Source organism: Physella acuta, unplaced genomic scaffold (genome assembly GCF_028476545.2).
Source record: "Physella acuta isolate Inbredline_101_S28 unplaced genomic scaffold, ASM2847654v3 ptg001175l, whole genome shotgun sequence".
In the NCBI taxonomy this organism is placed as follows: domain Eukaryota; kingdom Metazoa; phylum Mollusca; class Gastropoda; family Physidae; genus Physella; species Physella acuta.
This window is the reverse complement of record NW_026732692.1, coordinates 77,606-99,504: the sequence shown is the minus strand read 5'-3', so window position 1 is coordinate 99,504 and position 21,899 is coordinate 77,606. Positions and strand designations below refer to the sequence as shown.

At 39.3% G+C, this 21,899-nt stretch overlaps 1 protein-coding gene and 1 long non-coding RNA gene across 2 annotated transcripts; both read right to left on the bottom strand.

Annotated features, from left to right (window-relative positions):
- Positions 1 to 119: 119 nt before the first annotated feature.
- LOC131956771 (uncharacterized) lies at positions 120 to 4,885 on the bottom strand. The gene is made up of 3 exons (XR_009388991.1): positions 4,796 to 4,885; positions 3,418 to 3,701; positions 120 to 150 (listed from the first exon to the last, which is right to left on the bottom strand). It is a non-coding gene; the product is annotated as an uncharacterized LOC131956771 (long non-coding RNA).
- Positions 4,886 to 5,679: 794 nt separating this feature from the next.
- On the bottom strand, positions 5,680 to 12,657 carry LOC131956770 (threonine synthase-like 2). The gene is made up of 10 exons (XM_059321341.1): positions 12,321 to 12,657; positions 10,898 to 11,151; positions 10,428 to 10,622; positions 9,905 to 10,057; positions 9,390 to 9,541; positions 9,237 to 9,303; positions 8,373 to 8,518; positions 7,111 to 7,233; positions 6,787 to 6,932; positions 5,680 to 6,031 (listed from the first exon to the last, which is right to left on the bottom strand). The coding sequence occupies exons 2-10, from the start codon at positions 11,118 to 11,120 to the stop codon at positions 5,809 to 5,811; spliced, it is 1,428 nt and encodes a 475-aa protein (XP_059177324.1). The 5' UTR covers positions 11,121 to 11,151; positions 12,321 to 12,657; the 3' UTR covers positions 5,680 to 5,808.
- Between the last annotated feature and the right edge of the window lie 9,242 nt (positions 12,658 to 21,899).

Genomic DNA, 21,899 nt, shown 5'->3' with positions numbered 1-21,899 from the left:
GCACCCCCCGCCCCCCCCCCCTCGCTACGCCCCTGATCCTAATTATCTAGGCGATATCTTACCTGTCGCGAGGGAACTTTCAATCCCGTATGAGGCACCCTAAATGTTTCCATCTCGTCCGTTGGCTTCGTCACTTTTTTTCAAAGACGACTGTGGATGACAACGATAACATTACCAAAATACCAGCCTTCAAAGTCCGTCTTTATTTTTTATGTATTTTAGTATTAGTGTCTCATTAACAATAACTACGTCAGAATCGGTATTTTTTAAAACGTATTTAAAATATTCCTTGTAGTAGAGTATGATATAATTAATCATCTAGGCTAATTGATGGGAAAGTAAATTCATGATAAGCTGATATCATTAAATGATTAAGAAAAATAAAAATAAAAAACTCAAGTTACATTGAATATTGGGCCTATAAAGCTACAAAAGCTCGAAGCGACAGAAATGGTGTCACCCCCAGAGGCGTTGCGATCCTTCCCGGGGACAAACTTTCAATTTTCGATTTGCACCCCCCCCCCCCCCCCCCACCTCCAACTTTCGATTTGCGCCTCTTTAAAGACTATTTAACACTCGAACTAATTACTTAATTAAGTGGAATTATCATTTTTCTCTATACTTTTTGCTATTTTTTGCCTTGGTGTCACCCCCCCCTAATTGTATAACCATGTCCTACCATTAGACTACCATACAACCCTAACCTTGTGTAACCATGTCATACCATTAGACTAACCTTATGTAACCATGTCCTACCATTAGACTAACCTTATGTAACCATGTCCTACCATTAGACTAACCTTATGTAACCATGTCCTACCATTAGACTAACCTTATGTAACCATGTCCTACCATTAGACTAACCTTATGTAACCATGTCCTACCATACAACCCTAACCTTATGTAACCATGTCCTACCATTAGACTAACCTTATGTAACCATGTCCTACCATTAGACTACCATACAACCCTAACCTTGTGTAACCATGTCCTACCATTAGACTAACCTTGTGTAACCATGTCCTACCATTAGACTAACCTTATGTAACCATGTCCTACCATTAGACTACCATACAACCCTAACCTTGTGTAACCATGTCCTACCATTAGACTAACCTTGTGTAACCATGTCCTACCATTAGACTAACCTTGTGTAACCATGTCCTACCATTAGACTACCATACAACCCTAACCTTGTGTAACCATGTCCTACCATTAGACTAACCTTGTGTAACCATGTCCTACCATTAGACTAACCTTATGTAACCATGTCCTACCATTAGACTACCATACAACCCTAACCTTGTATAACCATGTCCTACCATTAGACTAACCTGGTGTAACCATGTCCTACTATTAGACTACCATACAACTCTAACCTTGTGTAACCATGTCCTACCATCAGACTAACCTGGTGTAACTATGTCCTACTATTAGACTACCATACAACTCTAACCTTGTGTAACCATGTCCTACCATCAGACTAACCTGGTGTAACCATGTCCTACTATTAGACTAACCTGGTGTAACCATGTCCTACTATTAGACTACCATACAACTCTAACCTTGTGTAACCATGTCCTACCATCAGACTAACCTGGTGTAACCATGTCCTACTATTAGACTACCATACAACCCTAACCTTGTGTAACCATGTCCTACCATCAGACTAACCTGGTGTAACCATGTCCTACTATTAGACTAACCTGGTGTAACCATGTCCTACTGTTAGACTACCATACAACTCTAACCTTGTGTAACCATGTCCTACCATTAGACTAACCTTATGTAACCATGTCCTACCATACAACCCTAACCTTATGTAACCATGTCCTACCATTAGACTAACCTTATGTAACCATGCCCTACCATTAGACTAACCTTGTGTAACCATGTCCTACCATTAGACTAACCTTATGTAACCATGTCCTACCATTAGACTAACCTTATGTAACCATGTCCTACCATTAGACTACCATACAACTCTAACCTTATGTAACCATGTCCTACCATTAGACTAACCTTATGTAACCATGTCCTACCATTAGCCTAACCTTGTGTAACCATGTCCTAACATTAGTCTAACCATATGTAACCATGTCCTACCATTAGACTAACCTTATGTAACCATGTCCTACCATTAGACTAACCTTATGTAACCATGTCCTACCATTACACTAACCTTATGTAACCATGTCCTACCATTAGACTAACCTTGTGTAACCAAGTCCTACCATTAGACTACCATACAACCCTCACCTTATGTAACCAAGTCCTACCATTAGACTACCATACAACCCTCACCTTATATAACCATGTCCTACCATTAGACTAACCTTATGTAACCATATCCTACCATCAGACTAACCTTATGTAACCATGTCCTACCATCAGACTAACCTTATGTAACCATGTCCTACCATTAGACTAACCTTATGTAACCATGTCCTACCATTAGACTAACCTTATGTAACCATGTCCTACCATTAAACTAACCTTGTGTAACCATGTCCTACCATTAGACTAACCTTATGTAACCATGTCCTACCATTAGACTAACCTTGTGTAACCATGTCCTACCATTAGACTAACCTTGTGTAACCATGTCCTACCATTAGACTAACCTTGTGTAACCATGTCCTACCATTAGACTAACCTTGTGTAACCATGTCCTACCATTAGACTAACCTTACGTAACCATGTCCTACCATACAACCCTAACCTTATATAACCATGTCCTATCATTAGACTAACCTTATGTAACCATGTCCTACCATTAGACTAACCTTATGTAACCATGTCCTACCATACCACCCTAACCTTGTGTAACCATGTCATACCATCAGACTAACCTTATGTAACCATGTCCTACCATCAGACTAACCTTATGTAACCATGTCCTACCATCAGACTAACCTTATGTAACCATGTCCTACCATTAGACTAACCTTATGTAACCATGTCCTACCATTAGACTAACCTTATATAACCATGTCCTACCATTAGACTAACCTTATGTAACCATGTCCTACCATTAGACTAACCTTATGTAACCATGCCCTACCATTAGACTAACCTTATGTAACCATGTCCTACCATACAACTCTAACCTTATGTAACCATGTCCTACCATTAGACTAACCTTATGTAACCATGTCCTACCATTAGACTAACCTTATGTAACCATGTCCTACCATTAGACTAACCTTATGTAACCATGCCCTACCATTAGACTAACCTTATGTAACCATGTCCTACCATACAACCCTAACCTTATGTAACCATGTCCTACCATACAACCCTAACCTTATGTAACCATGCCCTACCATTAGACTAACCAGGTGTAACCATGTCCTACCATTAGACTACCATACAACCCTAACCTTATGTAACCATGTCCTACCATAGAACCCTAACCTTATGTAACCATGTCCGGCTGTCCTTCTTGAACGTCCGCCCGTTCGTGTCGCGGATGATGTTGTGTGGAGCCATGAACGGATCGTCCTGTAACTGCTCGTACGGGTCGTCGCTCAACAACCCTTGCTCCCCCACACCGATGGTCTTCTTGGAATTCTTGTGTAGCCACGAGCGCGAATCTTTCTTGAAACCTCCCGGGAGCATGGTCCTACCAACATGGGGAGCACAAGCAGGAGGGGCGGCTGGCTGGGGGGTAGCGCGTCTCGTCCAAAGCTTAAGGGGATCTGTTGGTAAAAACGTAAGGCTCGGTTTTGTGTCTAAAGCATGCTCCGAAAACTGTAGGTGGAATAATATGACTCAATGAACAGGGTTTCTTTCAGGCATATGGATCTAGGGTGTAAGGGTGGTATTTGAAGATTCTGCTGTGTGTGGGAGTATGGGGAGACGGGACGAGGGGACGAGGGGACTGCGGAGGGACAACTCTTAAAATGTTTCGTCATCATCTTTTTATGGGGCACATGAAGTAGAGTTCATCTGTTTCAACCCCCACGGCAGACATGCTGATAGTGTGGCCAGAACAATGCTCAGTATCTAGGTTTCCCTAACGTGAGACATGTACCCATAATTGCGGGGTGGACTCAGGTACGTGCTATGGGCTCGAGTCCGGGATCCGAACTTTCGGATTAGCAATCGTAAGTTCTACCACTCAACCACGTCGTCCCCTTAAAAATGTTGAAGGTATAGGCCTATATGTTCTATTTAAAGTTTATTTATTTTTTCCATTTCGTACGGCTCGGTGATGGACCGTCTCCAGTCACAGCCCACAGCAGGGGCTAGGAAATCGATTTTGATTATGATATTGAAGCGTATGTAAGTATGCAGGCTTAGGTCAGGTATTGGTCCAGAAAGTTCTAAAAGTGGACATTAATTATTTATAATGCTGGTATGGATCGTTATAAAAACACGTATTTATTTGAAAAATTTTGTGACGGTTTTTGTAAGACTATTTTAAAGCCAACATTTTTAATATATACATTTTTTTAATTTTTCAATTTATATAATTTTTTCTTATATTCAAAGCAACACAAAAAGAAAATGTATTTTAACAAGTTTTGGCCCTTGTCGACAATAATTATCTGGTCTCGCTAGTCTTACTTAGCTAACTTAGCCAACTTGGTCAATAACTCACAGTCACAATGCCATTCTAGATCTAATCATTAATTTAAATTTAAGTGTTGTTAAACCGTCACATGTCAAACACATTCAAATTTGACATCACTACTTCACTGAGTTAGCTAATATGTACACACATAATAGATCTAAAACCTCGTTTTTTTCAGTATGTGTTTACATAGTTTCACCGAGAATCGTCACTTACTTTCTGATCGACTTTATCATTGTGTTAGCTTTTGTTGACCGCCTTGTTCTGATAGTGTTTCCCTTTCTAAAAGCGTGTTTATGGTTGGGATGCTCTTTGGTGCTACGCGCTCATGCGCAATTTCTGGCTAAAATTATCGCTTTATGAAGTATGCCAAACAAACAATATTTTTAACCACCCCCTACCGTTGACATTGTATTTCCAATATAATTTTTTTTTTTTTAATTGATGCTTTAAGTTATGCGTGTTCCGATTACCGTTCTCGACAGACAGTTAAAATGGTAGTGAAAAGTTAAGGGAAGTAACTGTTATGAAGTTGAAACAATTGTATATACATTATTGTCTCCCGTGATTTTAATAAAAAAGAATCTGTCTAGATCTAGAATAAACGTTCAAAAGACAGAGTGCTCTTATTTATTACATAATTACGTTTGGCAGCTACTGATTCCAGTTGTGCAAAATGATGTGATCTAGAGGTAGAGCCCAGAAAATCTTTAGTTTACATCATGGGCTTGAGTCAATGAACCTCTGATGGGTAATTCATCAAGTCAGGTAAAGATGGCATAGTTAAGCTAAACATATAAGCTATACTTCTGCTTCAAGTACCATCTTGTTTGAAAGAGAACTTAATTCTTTAATTTATACTTGATGATTCTAGCAAAAAAAGAAAAACCTAGTATGACCCACCAGTTAAACTGAAGATATTAACTCAAAATTTACTAACAAAAAAGTCTTTTGGTAGTGCTGCCTGCAATATTTTGAAGTATATCAGTAAGTTCTCATTTCCACTGTACCTAATCTGATGAATTTAAAGGCTATACACTATTAACACTTAACCTGTTTTTTATCAATAGAAAACAACATATAAAAATAATTACTCTTGATTTTATTAAGTACATTACTATATATGTATACATTTTGGAAACATTTACCATAAAAAAATTATAAGTTCAACATTCATATCACATGATGAAATGCAGTTATAAATAATCTTAAAATTTCATTAGCTTTAATTAACTTAGGGAAAGTGTTTTGGATGTTATTTCTTCAATTTTTTTCTTAATGGCCAAGGTCCAGTCCTCTCCAAACTCCAGGTCAACATGGCGTGTCCTGGCTGAGAGCAACTGTTGAACAGCCTCTGATGTGGGCGCTGGGATCCCAGAGGCTTTTAGAGCTTCAGGGAATTTCAAGGGGGAGGCTGTTGCCATAACTGCGGATGTTATTTCTGTTGAATTTCTGAAAAAAATATTTTTATAAAATAAATATATATAGATACTTTATTAATATTACTTATAGGGGTCGGCGTGGTCGAGTGGGTAAAGCTCATGGTTGCTCAACCGAAAAGTCTCGAGTTCGAACCCTCGGGCAGATGAGGCTCGTTAGCTGGGGACAGCCACTTTTCTAGGAGAGACAACTCCAAAATCAAACAACTGCTGCCTTGTAGTTTGTTCTTAATTGGACAAAGGCTATGGAAGCAAATCCAAAAAGAAAAGCAGGCTGAAATCGGAGTCAATGGCCTCAATGGGCATAACTAGTTGAAGCGTATCCTTAATTGTGATGGAGGAGTGGTCGAGTTGGCAAAAAGCTCATGGTTGATAAATTTGAAAGAGTCTCGAGTTCAAACCCTCTGGCAGATAAGGCTCGATCCCCTCCAACACTAAAAATTAAGAACGAAGAAGAATATTACTTATTATTTTAAGGACTTTTTAAAAATATCCATACTCTTTGCATTCTTTTTTTTTAATCTATCAACAAGAAAATTATAAGAAAACCAGTATCTATTGATGAAATACCACCATCTCTGTAGCAATATGGAGTAAAAATAATAGTAAATGTAATACCAGGCCCCCGTAACTATAAATATAACAAATGATCACAATAACTACAAATATAACACCAAAACCGGTGAATCAAAATATAAAAGAAACTTTGAAATCAAAGATATAAATATAAGTTCAAATCTCATGTTCACGAGATTAAAAATAACTAACCTTGTGTGCAACTGTGCATAGAAATATGAAACACCAACAGCTGTATGAGGACATATGTGATAGTTTTCTTCATTCCAACACTTGCGTATGGTGTCTTTCACTTCCTCATCCCCTGCAACTACGTACACCTTGATCAGTGACTGCATCTGCAAATATTAAAAATTATTCTTCAATTTGTGGCTTATATCTGCATTGAAAAATAGCAAATAGCACTTAAATTTAGTAAAAAATGTTAATACTATGTTTCAGTTAAATTGTTAATTTTTTTTTTTAAAGTTTCCAATTATAGGAAATAGTGTTCTCATTTAAATAACAAAGTTTTACCTTTTTAATGATATTTACAGGAACATCAACTCTGTTTAAATCTACTTCTTTCATGATTTCCTTTATCATTTCAGAATCTCCATCACTCAACATGTACCAAACTCTTTCTAAATTGTAAGCAAACTGAAAAATAATGCAAAGTAGAAATAGCTCCTTGATCTTATTTTTTTTTAACTGAACATCTATTCATTCATATAACAGTTGTAAGGGCTTGATAAATAATTAAATGCAAAATAAAACAGGAAAAAAATAAGAAAAACATGTTAAATAACAATTTGAACTAGAGGACTAGAGTTGAACTTAAGTGCAGCTCTAGAAATGTATCTTTGCAATTTCTTTTTTTAATGACCATTTCAATAAGATGTTAATATCGGGCACAGTGCCAGAAGTATTTCATTAATATTTTTACAAGCATGTGTATTAAAGAAATATACACTTAAGATTAATTGAACATGAACTATCTAGACATCCACCTGATCATGAATATTATTTTGTTAGATTTTTAGATTCTATATCTTCAACTTTGTTTAGAATGTTAGTGAAGTAAGGGTTAACAAAAAAAATGGGTGAGGTGAAAAATCTTACAAGACATTGAACTTCTTGTGATATTTTTAGAAACCTTGTAATACTTCATTGGATTGCATCCTGGACTGAATAATAAGGTATACATTTTTCTGTCAGATTCTCCTTTGCGAACTAAAACTCCATAGATTTTGATTATTAACTATCTCAAAATTAATTACTATTAATGATAAAAATTAATGATAAAATTGTATGTCACTATCAAAATGCGTATTTTTTTTTAAATTTCATACCCGCTTACATGTTAAAATAGCTAAACATAATTGCAACCCTAACCCCACATATCCATGTCTTCTGACAAAGAAAAAAAAATGTGTATGCCACTATCAAAATGCGTATTTTTAAAAAAATTTCCTACCCGCTTATATGTTAAAATAGCTAAACATAATTGCAACTCTAACCCCACAGATCCATGTCTTCTGATAAAGAAAAAAAAATGTATAGCTTGAGCATACTATTTTTCAGTTTAATAAAATAACAATACGGTTTTTTTTTCTATTGTTCTTATGTGGAACAAGGGTAGTTTTAAATATTTGTGTACTGGTAATTCCATAAGAGAAAGGTACATTTCTGTACAAGTAAAATATACAATAAACAATTCTTTCCCCTAGGTACCTAAACTGTTTTTCCAGGTGCAAGAGTTATAAATGAACAGATACGGTTCTTTCCTCTGATATTACCTGAATGTCCATTGCAGGTGCTAGAGTCATTTGGACATCCCCCAGCTGACACTGTCCTGTCTCCATGATGCGTGACAGCACGTTGTTATGATTGACAGCACACACTAGCTTCACTGGCAGACCCATCATTGTTGTGATAATGCCAGCTGAAGTAGAATAAGGTGTTCAACATCAACATGGTATTTAGTTACATCAGTCTAACAGGCATTATATATGAACCTTTGTTAAATTAAAATACATTTTGACTAATTTATAATCGTCATTTAGATAAGTTTCAATTTAAAAAAATGGATGTATTCAGAGAAGTTCTTTCAGGTTAGCAGTGGTATGTTGTCATATATAAGAATGTTTTATTGTCTAATAGTCAGAAGCATGACATAAATCCCCCCCCCCCCCCCAATTACACACCATGCCCTCACAGTCAATTACTAATTGGGATAGGGATATCGTTAGGATTAGGGTTAAGTTATAGGTAGGTTGAAGGAAAATTTGGGATAGGTTAGGAATATGGTTATGGATGAGGTTACGTATAAAACGCTGGATATGGAGAAAGATAGGCACGGGTTTAATTTGTATTCTACAGGGATTATACTGGGAATAATTATCTGTGATCTAATGAAGGTGGAATAATGACTTGGGGGAGGAGGTATATTCATGTCACAAGCCTGTTATAGTCAGGCTTAAAAACATTAATAGGGTCAGAATAAGAGCTAGGGCATGAACTTATTCTAGAACACTAGAAAAAAATAGCCTAAAATACATCATGCTGACGTCTTAATAAATCCAAATGAAATATTAACCATCAAATTTTAATGTATACACACAGTTATCAGGTACACGTGACACCTAGATAAAGTAGCCTACCTGTAACATTGCCACCACCCCCTGTTGGAATGATAATTTCTACCTCTCTATCTGCCTCAGGGCAGAGCTGAAATAAACAGAAAGTTATAACTACAAGAAAACGCATTTTAAAAGAGTGACATTTTTTTTATAAATTGTCCATTTTTTACCAACCTTTAAGTAGACATAAAAGAAATGCACAATTTGTATAAGGATTCTTGCAAAATTTAGTGAACTTGGTGAGGCTAAATTGTGCTTCTCAACAAACGCAGCATCAGCAAATAGTTTTCTGACAATTAGGTCGATGTCATCTGAGGAACCATCAGCTAATATAGAAAATGAAAAAAATATAATCTATTAATGCTTGCATAGTAATTATGTAGATCTGTTTTTTATACATGTTTAAAATGTACATGCAAGTTTTTTTTGTACAAACAATCATAACAATTTGATTGTTACTAATAAAATTTGAATAAATGAAATAATAATTATATAAAGGCCCTATATATGAGAAATTAATATAAGGTTTTTCTTGTGCGTACAGAAATAATTGCCTTTAACATAACTTCAATAAGCCTTATGCTAGTGAAATAAAACATTAATAATCACACAAACACTGCATGTCATTATTTATGAAAAATTAGTTTAGATTTGCAAAACTACCACATAATTATTCAAAGCACAATCACCCCTATATACATGGACATTTTGGTCAAGAACACTTGTCATCTGCCTCTCTTGAATGAGTGTACAGCGCCCCCTAGGCAGTATCACTATGATGTCAAGGAGGTTTAACCCTCGCACTGCTTCTATAGCTGAACTACCAGTATCACCCGAAGTACCTAAAGTCAAAGAAGGATTTATTTGTACAAATAACCAAACTGAGTTTTATAGAAAATCTTACCATTTATTCAGGTAACTTTAACATTGTAGAAAACTGTTTACAATGTAGACTAGAATAAATAAAATACTTTTAAAATAGAAATGCTTTTATATATTAAATTAAATAGAATAAAAAATGCTTTTTGAAATAATATACACTACAATTAAAATTTTAAAAAGCTTTTAAAAATATTTATTTGATGAATGCAAAATAAAATTTTTATTGCTCTAAAAAGAAAAAAAAACAAAAGAAAACCAATGCTTAATACTTTAGATTGGCACTCATTTACTTATACTAGCTCTTACTTTTATAAATGACCAACTACGTACAAACAAGAAGAGTCATATGTTTCTGAGATTTGTTGAGGAAGTAATTGTAGAATTGACCCATGCAGCTCATGGCCAGGTCCTTGAAAGCTAAGCTTCTCCCATGATAAAGCTCTGCGATGTTTAGCCCATCTGACAAACATTTCATAGATACAACATCAGGGACGGTGAATGTTGAGAACGCTTGTTGCAAAATATCTGAAAAATTAATAAGATTGTTAGTCAAATATAGAAAACAAACTGTTAATTGCTCAGCAGTTTCATCAAAACAGGAAGATAAAAATAGGTTTTTAATAGCTGCATCTTTAGATTTAGTCTCATTGGTATAAATACAATTTGGTTTATACTTGTAATTAATACATTCAACTATTTTACTAAAAAAAGATTTAATATAATTTACAACAGGTGGAGCAAAATGCACCCCAAAAAATAAATAAGAGAAATAAATTGGAACTGTAAAAAAACAGGTGCACCTTTCAAATCTGTAGTTGGAATATCATCTTCACTAATGTAAAGAGAAGTGACTTCATATGCCAGGTCCTCGTAGGAAAGCAATGCCCAATTTCTTAATGTCTCAACAGACACAAAGGGAAATTCTTCTGGAAGGTACATGCCACCATCACTTGCATAGCCAGAGAGTAGCACATCTTTGAAAGTCATACCATGTACACCACCTCTAGTACTGTTGTATTTCATTTTCTGTTGTGTCCTTTAACCTCAAAAAGCTCTGGGGAAAAAATGATGAATCTACTTATTTTTATTGTTAAAAGTATGCTTGTTTGACTGGCCATACCCATGCATTTTATATTGATAGGGCTGGAGTGTTTAATGCAAGTATCAGTGTTATGGTGATAGGGCTGGGATTACAGATTGTCATACACAATACCCAAGCAAATCTTATTTACAAAAACAGCATATAAAACATACGATTCAAAATGACCAAAAAAAGGTTACTGTTCAAGACAATGCTTATTAAATGTGATCAGAGCAACACCCAGCCCATATATCATGAATATAGGCCAAAGTAGTCTAGTCTAGTAATCAGAGAAATTTTAGAGTAAACAATGACTTCAACACTAGGATGGATTCTAAGGATACTCTGCATTACAGGGTAATGGTTACCCACATGTTTTACATCAAGTGATTCATTAATTTCCTGCCTGCAATGGATCCATTGAAGTTTTCTTAGTATTCAAGAAGTATTCTTGAAGTTCAAATTAGAACTATTTGAAATAACTGTACGCTTATGGTCAGTATTTTGTTCGGAGGGGGGGTGCTCTACCCCCCCCCCCCCCCGTCCCACCCCCCCTCGAAGAGATGCCTGGAAGAAACTCTGCAAACCTAGTGGTAGACTCACTCTTAGTCTATAAATCTATAATACTATAATGATTCTAGATCTAGAAAGACTCTGGTAGAACTTTTAATTCCTAGATTAGATATGGATAAGTAGTAGATCTAAGTATATACTATATAAGTAATATTAAGTAAGTATAAGATAAGTTTAAAGTTAAAGTTTAAAGTTTTTAAGTTAAAAACTGATCTAGAATCTGGACTGTGGTCTAAAGACCTGGATAAGATAGATTAGATATAATTGACTGAGTACTGAGAGTAGGCAAGATCTAATCTAGATCTAGAAATCTAGAATCTAGAGTTACTATATAAAGTATATAGATCTAGATCTAGATAGATTCTAGATCTAAACTACTTACTACTTAGACTTAGAGATTAAAGATTTCTTAGTCGCCATAAAAAAAATTAAAATACGATTATCATGAATAGTATTGAATAGTGAATAGTCTAATTTTAGTAAAATACTAGATCATCTCAAATGCTTAATTAATTAGATCTAGGGGCCTAATAAATTATTCTAAATTTGAAATTATTTAAAGAGCATACCGGTGGATGATCTGCAACGAATGTGTAGTGTTATGACATGAGCTGGTCAGACGCCTCATCGATTGATGTTACTAAGTCAAGGCCTACAGCTGCTAGCCTAGTTCTAGAATACGGTCCGAGGCTGTGACTGTGACCCAAAGCACAGATTTTCTAACAGTTTTTAATTTAATGGCTCTCGATGTTACTGATAAGATAAAGGGCCATAAACAAGCTTTCCAACTAGATTTCTAGATCTAGATTCTGTCTATTACTAATAGCGCACTATTAATTTATTATATTTTAGTAGCTTTGCTGTTGTAATTTTTAGGTGTTGTTTACTCAGGTCTTAGATCTAACATCACGGTAGGCAACTCAGTATGATGTTAAGTTTTAAATAAAACATGGAGGGGAAAATGCATAAAAATTCAGTAGGGGGAGGGGGGGGAGGAGGTTCAGATGATGCGACGTCACACTTTTGCATTATAAAAAAAAGCAATGTTAAAAACTAATTTAAGACGTTATTCCGCGTTTAAAAAAAAACTGTTTTTAATCAATTGCAATAGGAATTGATTAAAATACTCTATATTGACAGAGTTCAGACAAGACTTTGGAAAAATATCGATGTTTTAAGAAAAATTCAACTGCAATTTTGAGGGGGGTTGTAGGCTGAGGTGTGACGTCATTTTAGGGGTGGGGGTCTGGCTTTTTGTGACGATGTGTGACAGAGGGGAGGGGGGAGGTAAAAATCGTCAAAAAAAGCCTGACGTCATTTATGGATGACCCCTTATGTTATTAACAATATTTTTTTTAATTGAAGATTCTATGGACCAAACATTTTAAATTAATGTTAATTGTGGCTGTCTAGCTTTAACTAGCAATGGGTTAGGGTAAATTCGGCTAATCATCTTGACGTCATTATATTACTTTTACTCAACTTTACGCTACACGTGTTTCTATAACAAAACACCTCTTTTTTGTCGTGGTCGCGCTGACCTAAGATAGGTGTCGTCCATAAATGACGTCACACTCGGGGGAGGGGGGGGGGGCCAGGGGCGTAGCGAGGGGGGGCGGGGTGCGGACCGCACCGGGTGACACCATTTAGGGGGGTGACACCAAGGCAAAAAATAGCAAAATATATAGAGAAAAACTCGAGGGGGGTGCAAATCGAAAGTTTGAGGGGGGGGGGGTGCAAAAAGAAAACTTGATGGGGGGTGCAAATCGGAAGTTTGAGGGGGGGGGGTGCAAATCGAAAATTTGAAAGTTTGTCCCTGGGAAGGGTCTCTATGCCTCTGGGGGGGGGGTGCAAAAAGAAAACTTGAGGGGGGGTGCAAATCGGAAGTTTGAGGGGGGGGGGGGGTGCAAATCGAAAATTTGAAAGTTTGTCCCTGGGAGAAGGGTCTCTATGCCTCTGGGGGGGGGGGTGACACCATTAAGTGCCACACCGGGTGACACCCGACCTCGCTACGCCACTGGGGGGGTCGGTAATTTTGTGACGATGTGTGATGAGGGGGGGGGGGGGGTTCAGATGGTGCGACGTCACACTTTTGCATTATAAAAAAGAAATGTTAGAAAACGAATTTTATACGTTATTTCGCGTTTTAGAAAACTTAATAAATTGTAATAGGAATTGATTAAAATACTCTATTTTGACAGATTTCAGACAAGATTTTGGAAAAATATCGATGTTTAAAAAAAATTCAGCTGCAATTTTGAGGGGGGTTGTAGGCTGAGGTGTGACGTAATTTTAGGGGGGGGGGGGAGTCTGGCTTTTTGTGACGACGTGTGACGGAGGGGAAGGGGGAGGTAAAAATCGTCAAAACAGCGTGACGTCATTTATGGATAACCCCATTAAGACATGACCAAGCGAGCACATTATGCACACGCTGTTATTTAAATATTTAACTGTAACGTGGTTGTTTTGAGTTTTTTACTTGAAAAAAAAATACCCAGATCTGCGTTGCTTAGGATTTGACGCAAATTAATGATGTAGACTGATTTTGTTGCACGATCGATCAGAGTTAAACTAATTGTTTTTAAACTTACGCTTTAATTGTTTGAAATGTTTAAAAAATTAACTTGATAATGTTAACCTACATTCTTAATGCATTTTTTTTAAATTAAAGAATTGTGTTTGTTAAATTTAACAATATGGACGTCTACAGTAACCCGAACCCGCCCGATCCCCCCCCCCCCCCCCCCCCCACCGTCCACGCTAGTCGATTTGTTTCGTCCCCCCCCCCCCCCTCTCTGTCAACAACCTGTAGCGTGACGTCATTTGTGCTACTCCCCACCCCCTTAAGATTAAAATTATCTTTATGCAGGGTCTGAAAATCAATATGCTAGTTTTCACAAGTATATTTCAGATATAATTTTATTATATATATATTTTATATGCCAATCAGTTATCCCTTATTACCCTACGGCAGAGGCGGATTAAGCTTCAGCGGGGCCCCTGGCTGAAACTTTTTCCGGGGCCCCCTTTAACTATATATATATATATATATATATATATATATATATATATATATATATATATATATATGTAACTAGGGGAAGTTACCAGACATAAGAAAGCGGTACAGCGCTGTCAACTTTGACACGACTGATGTAATAACACAGGTGGTGGCTGATAACGATCAGAAAGCCAGGGCGTAGTATCTCGGGAAGCGATACGAAAGACGGTCTGTCAACTTTGATGTGACAGGATGCAGATGGCTTATTAAATCGGACTGTACAACAGAAGCGGCGTAATGCAACGATTACGATTACGAGTATGATAGGACCGAATATGATTACGGATATGAAGGGGATAAATAAGGAAGGCGACGGCTGAGCTCGCAGTCTCTCTCTCTCTCTCTCTCGCTCGCTTTCGATCAGTGAGTCAGTGTGGCAGTTGGTTATTGAACGGGTTAGCCGTATTGTGTTAAGAAGGACGTTAGACATGTGTATTCAGTTAGATGAAGCCTAGTGAGGACTGTTGGGGGTCCGTTGATTCAGACTATTATTGTGAAACATCTCTCTTGATTCATTATATTATTGTGAAGCATTCTTTGATTCATGTAATAAAAGGATCAATAATGAACCTGCATCTTCGAGTATCTATGCTGTGGTCAATGTTGTGTGGAATGAGTGGTTAGACTCGGGAAGGTCACATTTGGCGTTGTCGGCAGGGTAGCCAGAGACTCGTTACATTTGGCGTTGTCGGCAGGATAGACTCGGGGACTCGTTACATTTGGCGCTGCGACCAGGATGAATTCAACGAGACTTGCCGCTTTAGGCACCCATAGTCAACCTAGTTCATAACTGTGTTTAGTGTGTGTGTGAATTCGGACATTCAGGAACAGTGAAAATTGAGGAACGAGGAAAAAAATTTTCATACACACACGGTAAGAAAGAACTCTTTTTTTTACTAAAGGAATAAAATGTCTACTCTGGACGAGAAGCAGAACCATATTGTGGTCCTGCCCAGAGAGTCCCACATTAACAAATTTTACGGGGACGGTGATCCAACTTTAACCAACAGGTTCAGTGAAGAGGTCAAAGCGGCCTGGGCCTCGAGAAACATGTCACCAGAGGAAAGATTAAGACTGCTGATGGGCAGTATAGGAGAGACGGTTAGGGCAGAGGTCAAATGCCACGATAAAACCGTCCAATCAGATCCAGATAAGGTGTTGGATCTAATTATGGAGACCTTTGGGGAGAGACGGTCGGGATCGCAACTGCTATCGGGGTTCGTAGGCTTAAAGCAGAGAATGGCGGAGAGTGTGATGGAGTATTCACACCGAATAAACAGGGCCTTTGATTCGGTAAAGGGCAAAACACCTGACATAGATGTACGCCTACTGAGGGACCAGTTCATCGAGGGGCTAGCAACCCCGATCTTAAGGAGAGAGTTGAAAGAGGAGGTCCACAAAGACCCGCAGTTGACCTTCCTTCAGGTCAGGAACTCAGCGATCCGCAGGTCCGAGGATGAGGACCAATCGAACTGTTCGGTGGACAAAGTCTCGGTGCCGGAACAGAAACAATCCCCACCCACGGGGACCGGCACGGTGGAAACCATGATGGCTCAACTGTTGGCCCACCTGGATAAGGTTGACCAAAGATTGGAGAGGTTAGAAAGCAGGTCAACAGCTGAGAATCAGGAAAAGAACGGGACAAAACAGAGACAGGTTGGACGGCCGCGACCCGCCGGTCCATCGCTCCGGTGGACGGCTGACGGTCGACCAATTTGCTTGTCCTGTTCACAACCCGGACATATGGCACGGTACTGCCAGGGAAACGGTCGTCCTCTGTAAGGCAGGGCCAGGCTACAGAGGGGCGAGGTTATGGCCCAAGAAGCAAAATGATGGGAGTCTGTCCCGAAATGGTGATTACGATTGGGGACATCGCGGTGAAGGCAATTGTGGATACAGGCTCCCAGGTGACGACAATCACGGAAAATTTTTACACCAAATGGATGAAAGGAAAAGACCATAGGTTGAGGTCTGACACATGCATGCGCCTGACGGCAGCTAATGGACTAACCATTCCATACTGTGGTTATTTTCTGGCGGATGTCGTGGTGGCGGGACATAGGTTGAAGCAGGTTGGGGTGTTCGTTACGAAACACAACCTAGAGACAAATGTGTCAAATACACCTTGCCTGTTGGGCATGAATATTCTTGGCCAGTTGCCAGAATTTCTTACAAATATTGTCGGATCGACCACACCAGGTCGGGGATCCAAGTTGGCCAGGTTTGCCAAGACCAGAGGAAGGATATCAGTCCCGGCAAACACGGTCAAGGCAATCACATTACAAATTGGGGATAGAAGCGTGAATGGTGATGTGATGATAGAACCATGTGGCGCCGCACTGAGGGCAGGCGTCGTGTTACTGCGGACATACACATCAGCGGAAAATGGACTAGTTCAAGGATTAGTGGCAAATGTTTTGGATGAGGAAATTTTTATACCGCCTAATACTCTGGTAGGAGTACCACAGAACGTCGAGGTACAAAGGTCGGCGCAGTGCATCGAACTGAGCAATACCAGCAGTAATGAAGTAACAGTTAGGTCGGTCAATGTGACGGCCGAGGTGAAGAAAGAGGATGGCCGATCATATACATTCCCGGAAACTGAGGACCCAAAACTAAATGAATTGCTGAATAAGTACAGGGATATATTTGCCTCGTACGAGGGTGATTTGGGTTACACGGAAGTAATAAAACACCAGATACCCTTACTACAAGACAAGCCGGTGGCGCAACCTTATCGAAGATTACCACCGAGTCACTACTCTGCGGTGAAGGCACACCTGAACGATCTACTAAAAAAGGGAATTATTACAACCAGCACTAGCCCGTATGCGGCACCGATAGTAGTGGTAAAAAAGAAGTCAGGGGAGATAAGACTGTGTTGTGATTACCGGAAATTGAACAATATCACAAGAAGGGATGCATTCCCCTTGCCTCGTATTGATGAATGTCTTGATGCGTTGGGGGGAGCAAGATTTTTTTCTACCTTGGATTTGGCTAGTGGCTACCACCAAGTGGCCATGCACCCCAACGATCAACATAAGACTGCATTTATTTCTCCACTGGGACTGTACGAGTGGACCCGTATGCCGTTTGGTCTAACTAATGCACCTGCTACATTCCAGCGAGTAATGCAGAGTGCTATGAGTGACTTTCTATTTCAAATAATGTTGGTGTACTTGGATGATATACTAGTTTATTCAAAAACTTGGGAGGACCATCTAGAAAGATTAGAACAAGTGTTTCTCCGTCTTAGGGAGATAGGAGTAAAGCTGAACCCAGACAAATGCTGCTTCGGTCTGAAATCGGTACATTTTTTGGGTTACGTGATTTCGTCGGATGGCATCGCCACTGACCCAGATAAAATTGCAGCTGTTAAAGAATGGAAACAGCCAACAACTACAGTAGAGGTCAGATCATTCTTGGGCTTTGCTTCCTATTATAGAAAATTTGTGCCTGGTTTTGCAAAAATTGCCGCACCATTGCATGACTTGGTAAACAAAATGACAAAGAAACACAGTAAGGAGAAAAAGAAAGGTAAAACACAACTGATAGGTGAATTATGGACTGATGAATGCCTGAACTCGTTTAAGCTATTGAAAAAGGCTTTGACAGAGGCGCCGATATTAGGATACGCAGACTTTGACAAACCATTTCGGCTAGAAATTGACGCCAGCTCTAAAGGTCTGGGAGCTGTGCTATCACAACAACAAAAGCAAGGTTTCAGGGTTATTGCTTATGCCAGTCGAGCTCTGAAGGAATCAGAGAAGAACATGACAAATTACAGCGCCATGAAACTAGAACCTTTGACATTAAAATGGGCTGTGACGGAAAAATTCAGGGACTATCTATTAGGTGCTAAATGTGTGGTATACACTGACAATAACCCCTTGAGTCACCTAAAGACAGCAAAGTTGGGATCCATCGAACAGCGATGGGCAGCAGAATTGGCACTCTTTGACCTAGAGATAAAATATCGCCCGGGGCGGTCCAATGGCAATGCGGACGCCTTATCAAGGAATCCTTACGAGAGACCGGGCGATGAGGAAGAAACGCTGACAGGAATATGTGAGGTCAGAGCGTCAACAGATATCCCTCACGGGGTGCAAGTGAGGCAGAACGGACAGACCGGGGTGGAGCACATTTCCACAGAGCCCGGACATAGGGACATTGTTGATTTTAGTTGCCTTAATCACAAAGAGATAAGAAATGCCCAGAGAACGGATAGTGGCTTACAGCCGCTGTTGAAACACGTCCAGGAACAAAAATTCCCAGGAAGAAGGGAAAGAGAACAATTTGGTCGAGAAACAAAGAAAATACTGAGTCAGTGGGACCGTCTCAGTATACAGGATGGTGTTCTCATGCGGAGAATTCATGACCAAATTGATGGGACAATACACCAGGTGGTGGTGCCTGGACAATTACGAGAAGAAGTGCTAAGGTTGGCACATGACAGGGCAGGACACCAGGGTCACGACAGGACGCACAAAATATTACGACGGAGGTGTTACTGGCCCAATATGGAAATGGAGGTCAAACGCCATTGTGAGGCTTGTGTGAGGTGTCAGCATGCGAAAATGCCAGTTGTCAAAATGAGACAGCCATCGGGACACCTATTAGCGACAAAACCACTAGAGATTGTGGCTATGGACTTTACGTCGTTGGAGCAATCATCGGATGGGACGGAACATGTGTTGGTAATGACTGATGTTTTCACCAAATGGACTGTGGCGGTGCCCACACGAGATCAGACTGCCAAAACAGTGGCAAAGGTCTTAATAGAACATTGGTTCATCAAATATGGCATACCAAGACAATTACACTCTGACCAAGGAAGGGCCTTCGAGTCAGAAGTAATTAACCAACTGTGCAGCCACTACGGGATCAACAAATCTAGAACAACCACATTTAATCCGAAAGGAAACGGACAGTGCGAGCGGTTCAACCGCAGCATGCATGATTTGCTGCGTACTCTAGAACCTGAACAGAAAAAACGTTGGCCTGATTTTCTCCCAGAGTTGGTATATCTATACAACTGCACACCCCATGCCACAACCGGCTTTTCGCCATACATGTTGCTGTTCGGACGGGAGGCTCGACTCCCTCTTGACTTGTTCCTAGGAAAAAAGGAGAGTATGACTGGCTCATACACTGCACTGGAATATGTGAATGAACATATGAGACGAATTAGAGAAATGTACAGGGTAGTACAGGAAAGACTAGAACATGAAGCACGGCGAAGGGAACCGCCGGTACAGACAAAGGACCCGCCACTCAAACTGAACGACAGGGTATTACTGCGTAGCCACCCGTAGGCAGAAACAAAATCCACGACCTCTGGGGACAGGAGATATGGCAAGTCGTGGAGATGCCTAAAGTAGCAGGTGGCCCCTTTAAGATAAGACCCATCGATCACACCAAACCGGATCGGTGGGCGAATATTGCTCAATTAAAGAAATATTGTCATAGTCAAGAAGAGCAGTTACACACAAGGAAATCCAAGACAATTAGGGAACCGGAAATTATAACGGAAATTCACATACCCATCCCGGAACCATGTCACCATCAACAGCGCAACAGCGATACACAAGGGGAGGATACCGGCAACAAGGAGGATCCCGGTCCCTCCAAAAGCAGAGAGACAGTAGACCATCAGTTAAGTGGTCCGCGGAGAAGTTTGAGAAACAGAAAGAATACGAAATTTTTTGTCAGCAACCATCAATTCTTTCATGGTCGCGCTGGTATGAGAACAGACTGTTCAAAAAGTCATAAAAGTGAACTGGTGAAGGCACCAGACGAAAAAAGGTGGATGTGAATTCTAGAACTGTTTTGTGTCTGAGGAAGATGATGTAGACACATTTGATATGTGAAATAGGGATAACGGTCAATCTTATACGAATGTGACGACATTGACAGTGAGTGGAACAATGGATTTTTTTTTACGGTGGTGCGATGGACTTTGAAGGACTGCACCTGCCGGGCGTTGTTTGTGGTTGATAACACACAAAAAAAGGCAGGGGTGGATGTAACTAGGGGAAGTTACCAGACATAAGAAAGCGGTACAGCGCTGTCAACTTTGACACGACTGATGTAATAACACAGGTGGTGGCTGATAACGATCAGAAAGCCAGGGCGTAGTATCTCGGGAAGCGATACGAAAGACGGTCTGTCAACTTTGATGTGACAGGATGCAGATGGCTTATTAAATCGGACTGTACAACAGAAGCGGCGTAATGCAACGATTACGATTACGAGTATGATAGGACCGAATATGATTACGGATATGAAGGGGATAAATAAGGAAGGCGACGGCTGAGCTCGCAGTCTCTCTCTCTCTCTCTCTCGCTCGCTTTCGATCAGTGAGTCAGTGTGGCAGTTGGTTATTGAACGGGTTAGCCGTATTGTGTTAAGAAGGACGTTAGACATGTGTATTCAGTTAGATGAAGCCTAGTGAGGACTGTTGGGGGTCCGTTGATTCAGACTATTATTGTGAAACATCTCTCTTGATTCATTATATTATTGTGAAGCATTCTTTGATTCATGTAATAAAAGGATCAATAATGAACCTGCATCTTCGAGTATCTATGCTGTGGTCAATGTTGTGTGGAATGAGTGGTTAGACTCGGGAAGGTCACATTTGGCGTTGTCGGCAGGGTAGCCAGAGACTCGTTACATTTGGCGTTGTCGGCAGGATAGACTCGGGGACTCGTTACATATATATATATATATATATATATATATATATATATATATATATATATATATATATATATATATATATATATATATATATATATATGTAGTTTATATAATGACATCACAAAACAGGGGCTTCTTCCCAGAAATAAAGGTCGAATGGAATAAACTAAAGGTTAACAGAACTAAAGACCAAGTAACTTTTATATTTTTAATTTTATAGGGAACATTTTCGAGCCTTCCTGATAGCAAACTGTTCTATTATTTCTGTATAATCTAGTGAGCTTACAATGTCATTTTTTATGCTCATAAGTGAGAGCATACTAAGTCTCTTCTGTCCCATAGTGCTTCTTAGATCGCGTTTAATCTTTTTTATTTTGGAAACTAGGCC

What these genes read in the sequence shown, in the direction of transcription:
- LOC131956770 (XM_059321341.1), bottom strand. Translation starts at nt 11,120, where the DNA reads ATGAAATACAACAGTACTAGAGGTGGTGTACATGGTATGACTTTCAAA. An exon ending in TCCAACTACAGATTTGAAAG is followed by an intron (nt 10,623 to 10,897) that starts GTGCACCTGTTT and finishes TTAATTTTTCAG; the next exon opens with ATATTTTGCAACAAGCGTTC. An exon ending in CACCTGCAATGGACATTCAG is followed by an intron (nt 7,234 to 8,372) that starts GTAATATCAGAG and finishes ATTATTTTTCAG; the next exon opens with TTTGCTTACAATTTAGAAAG.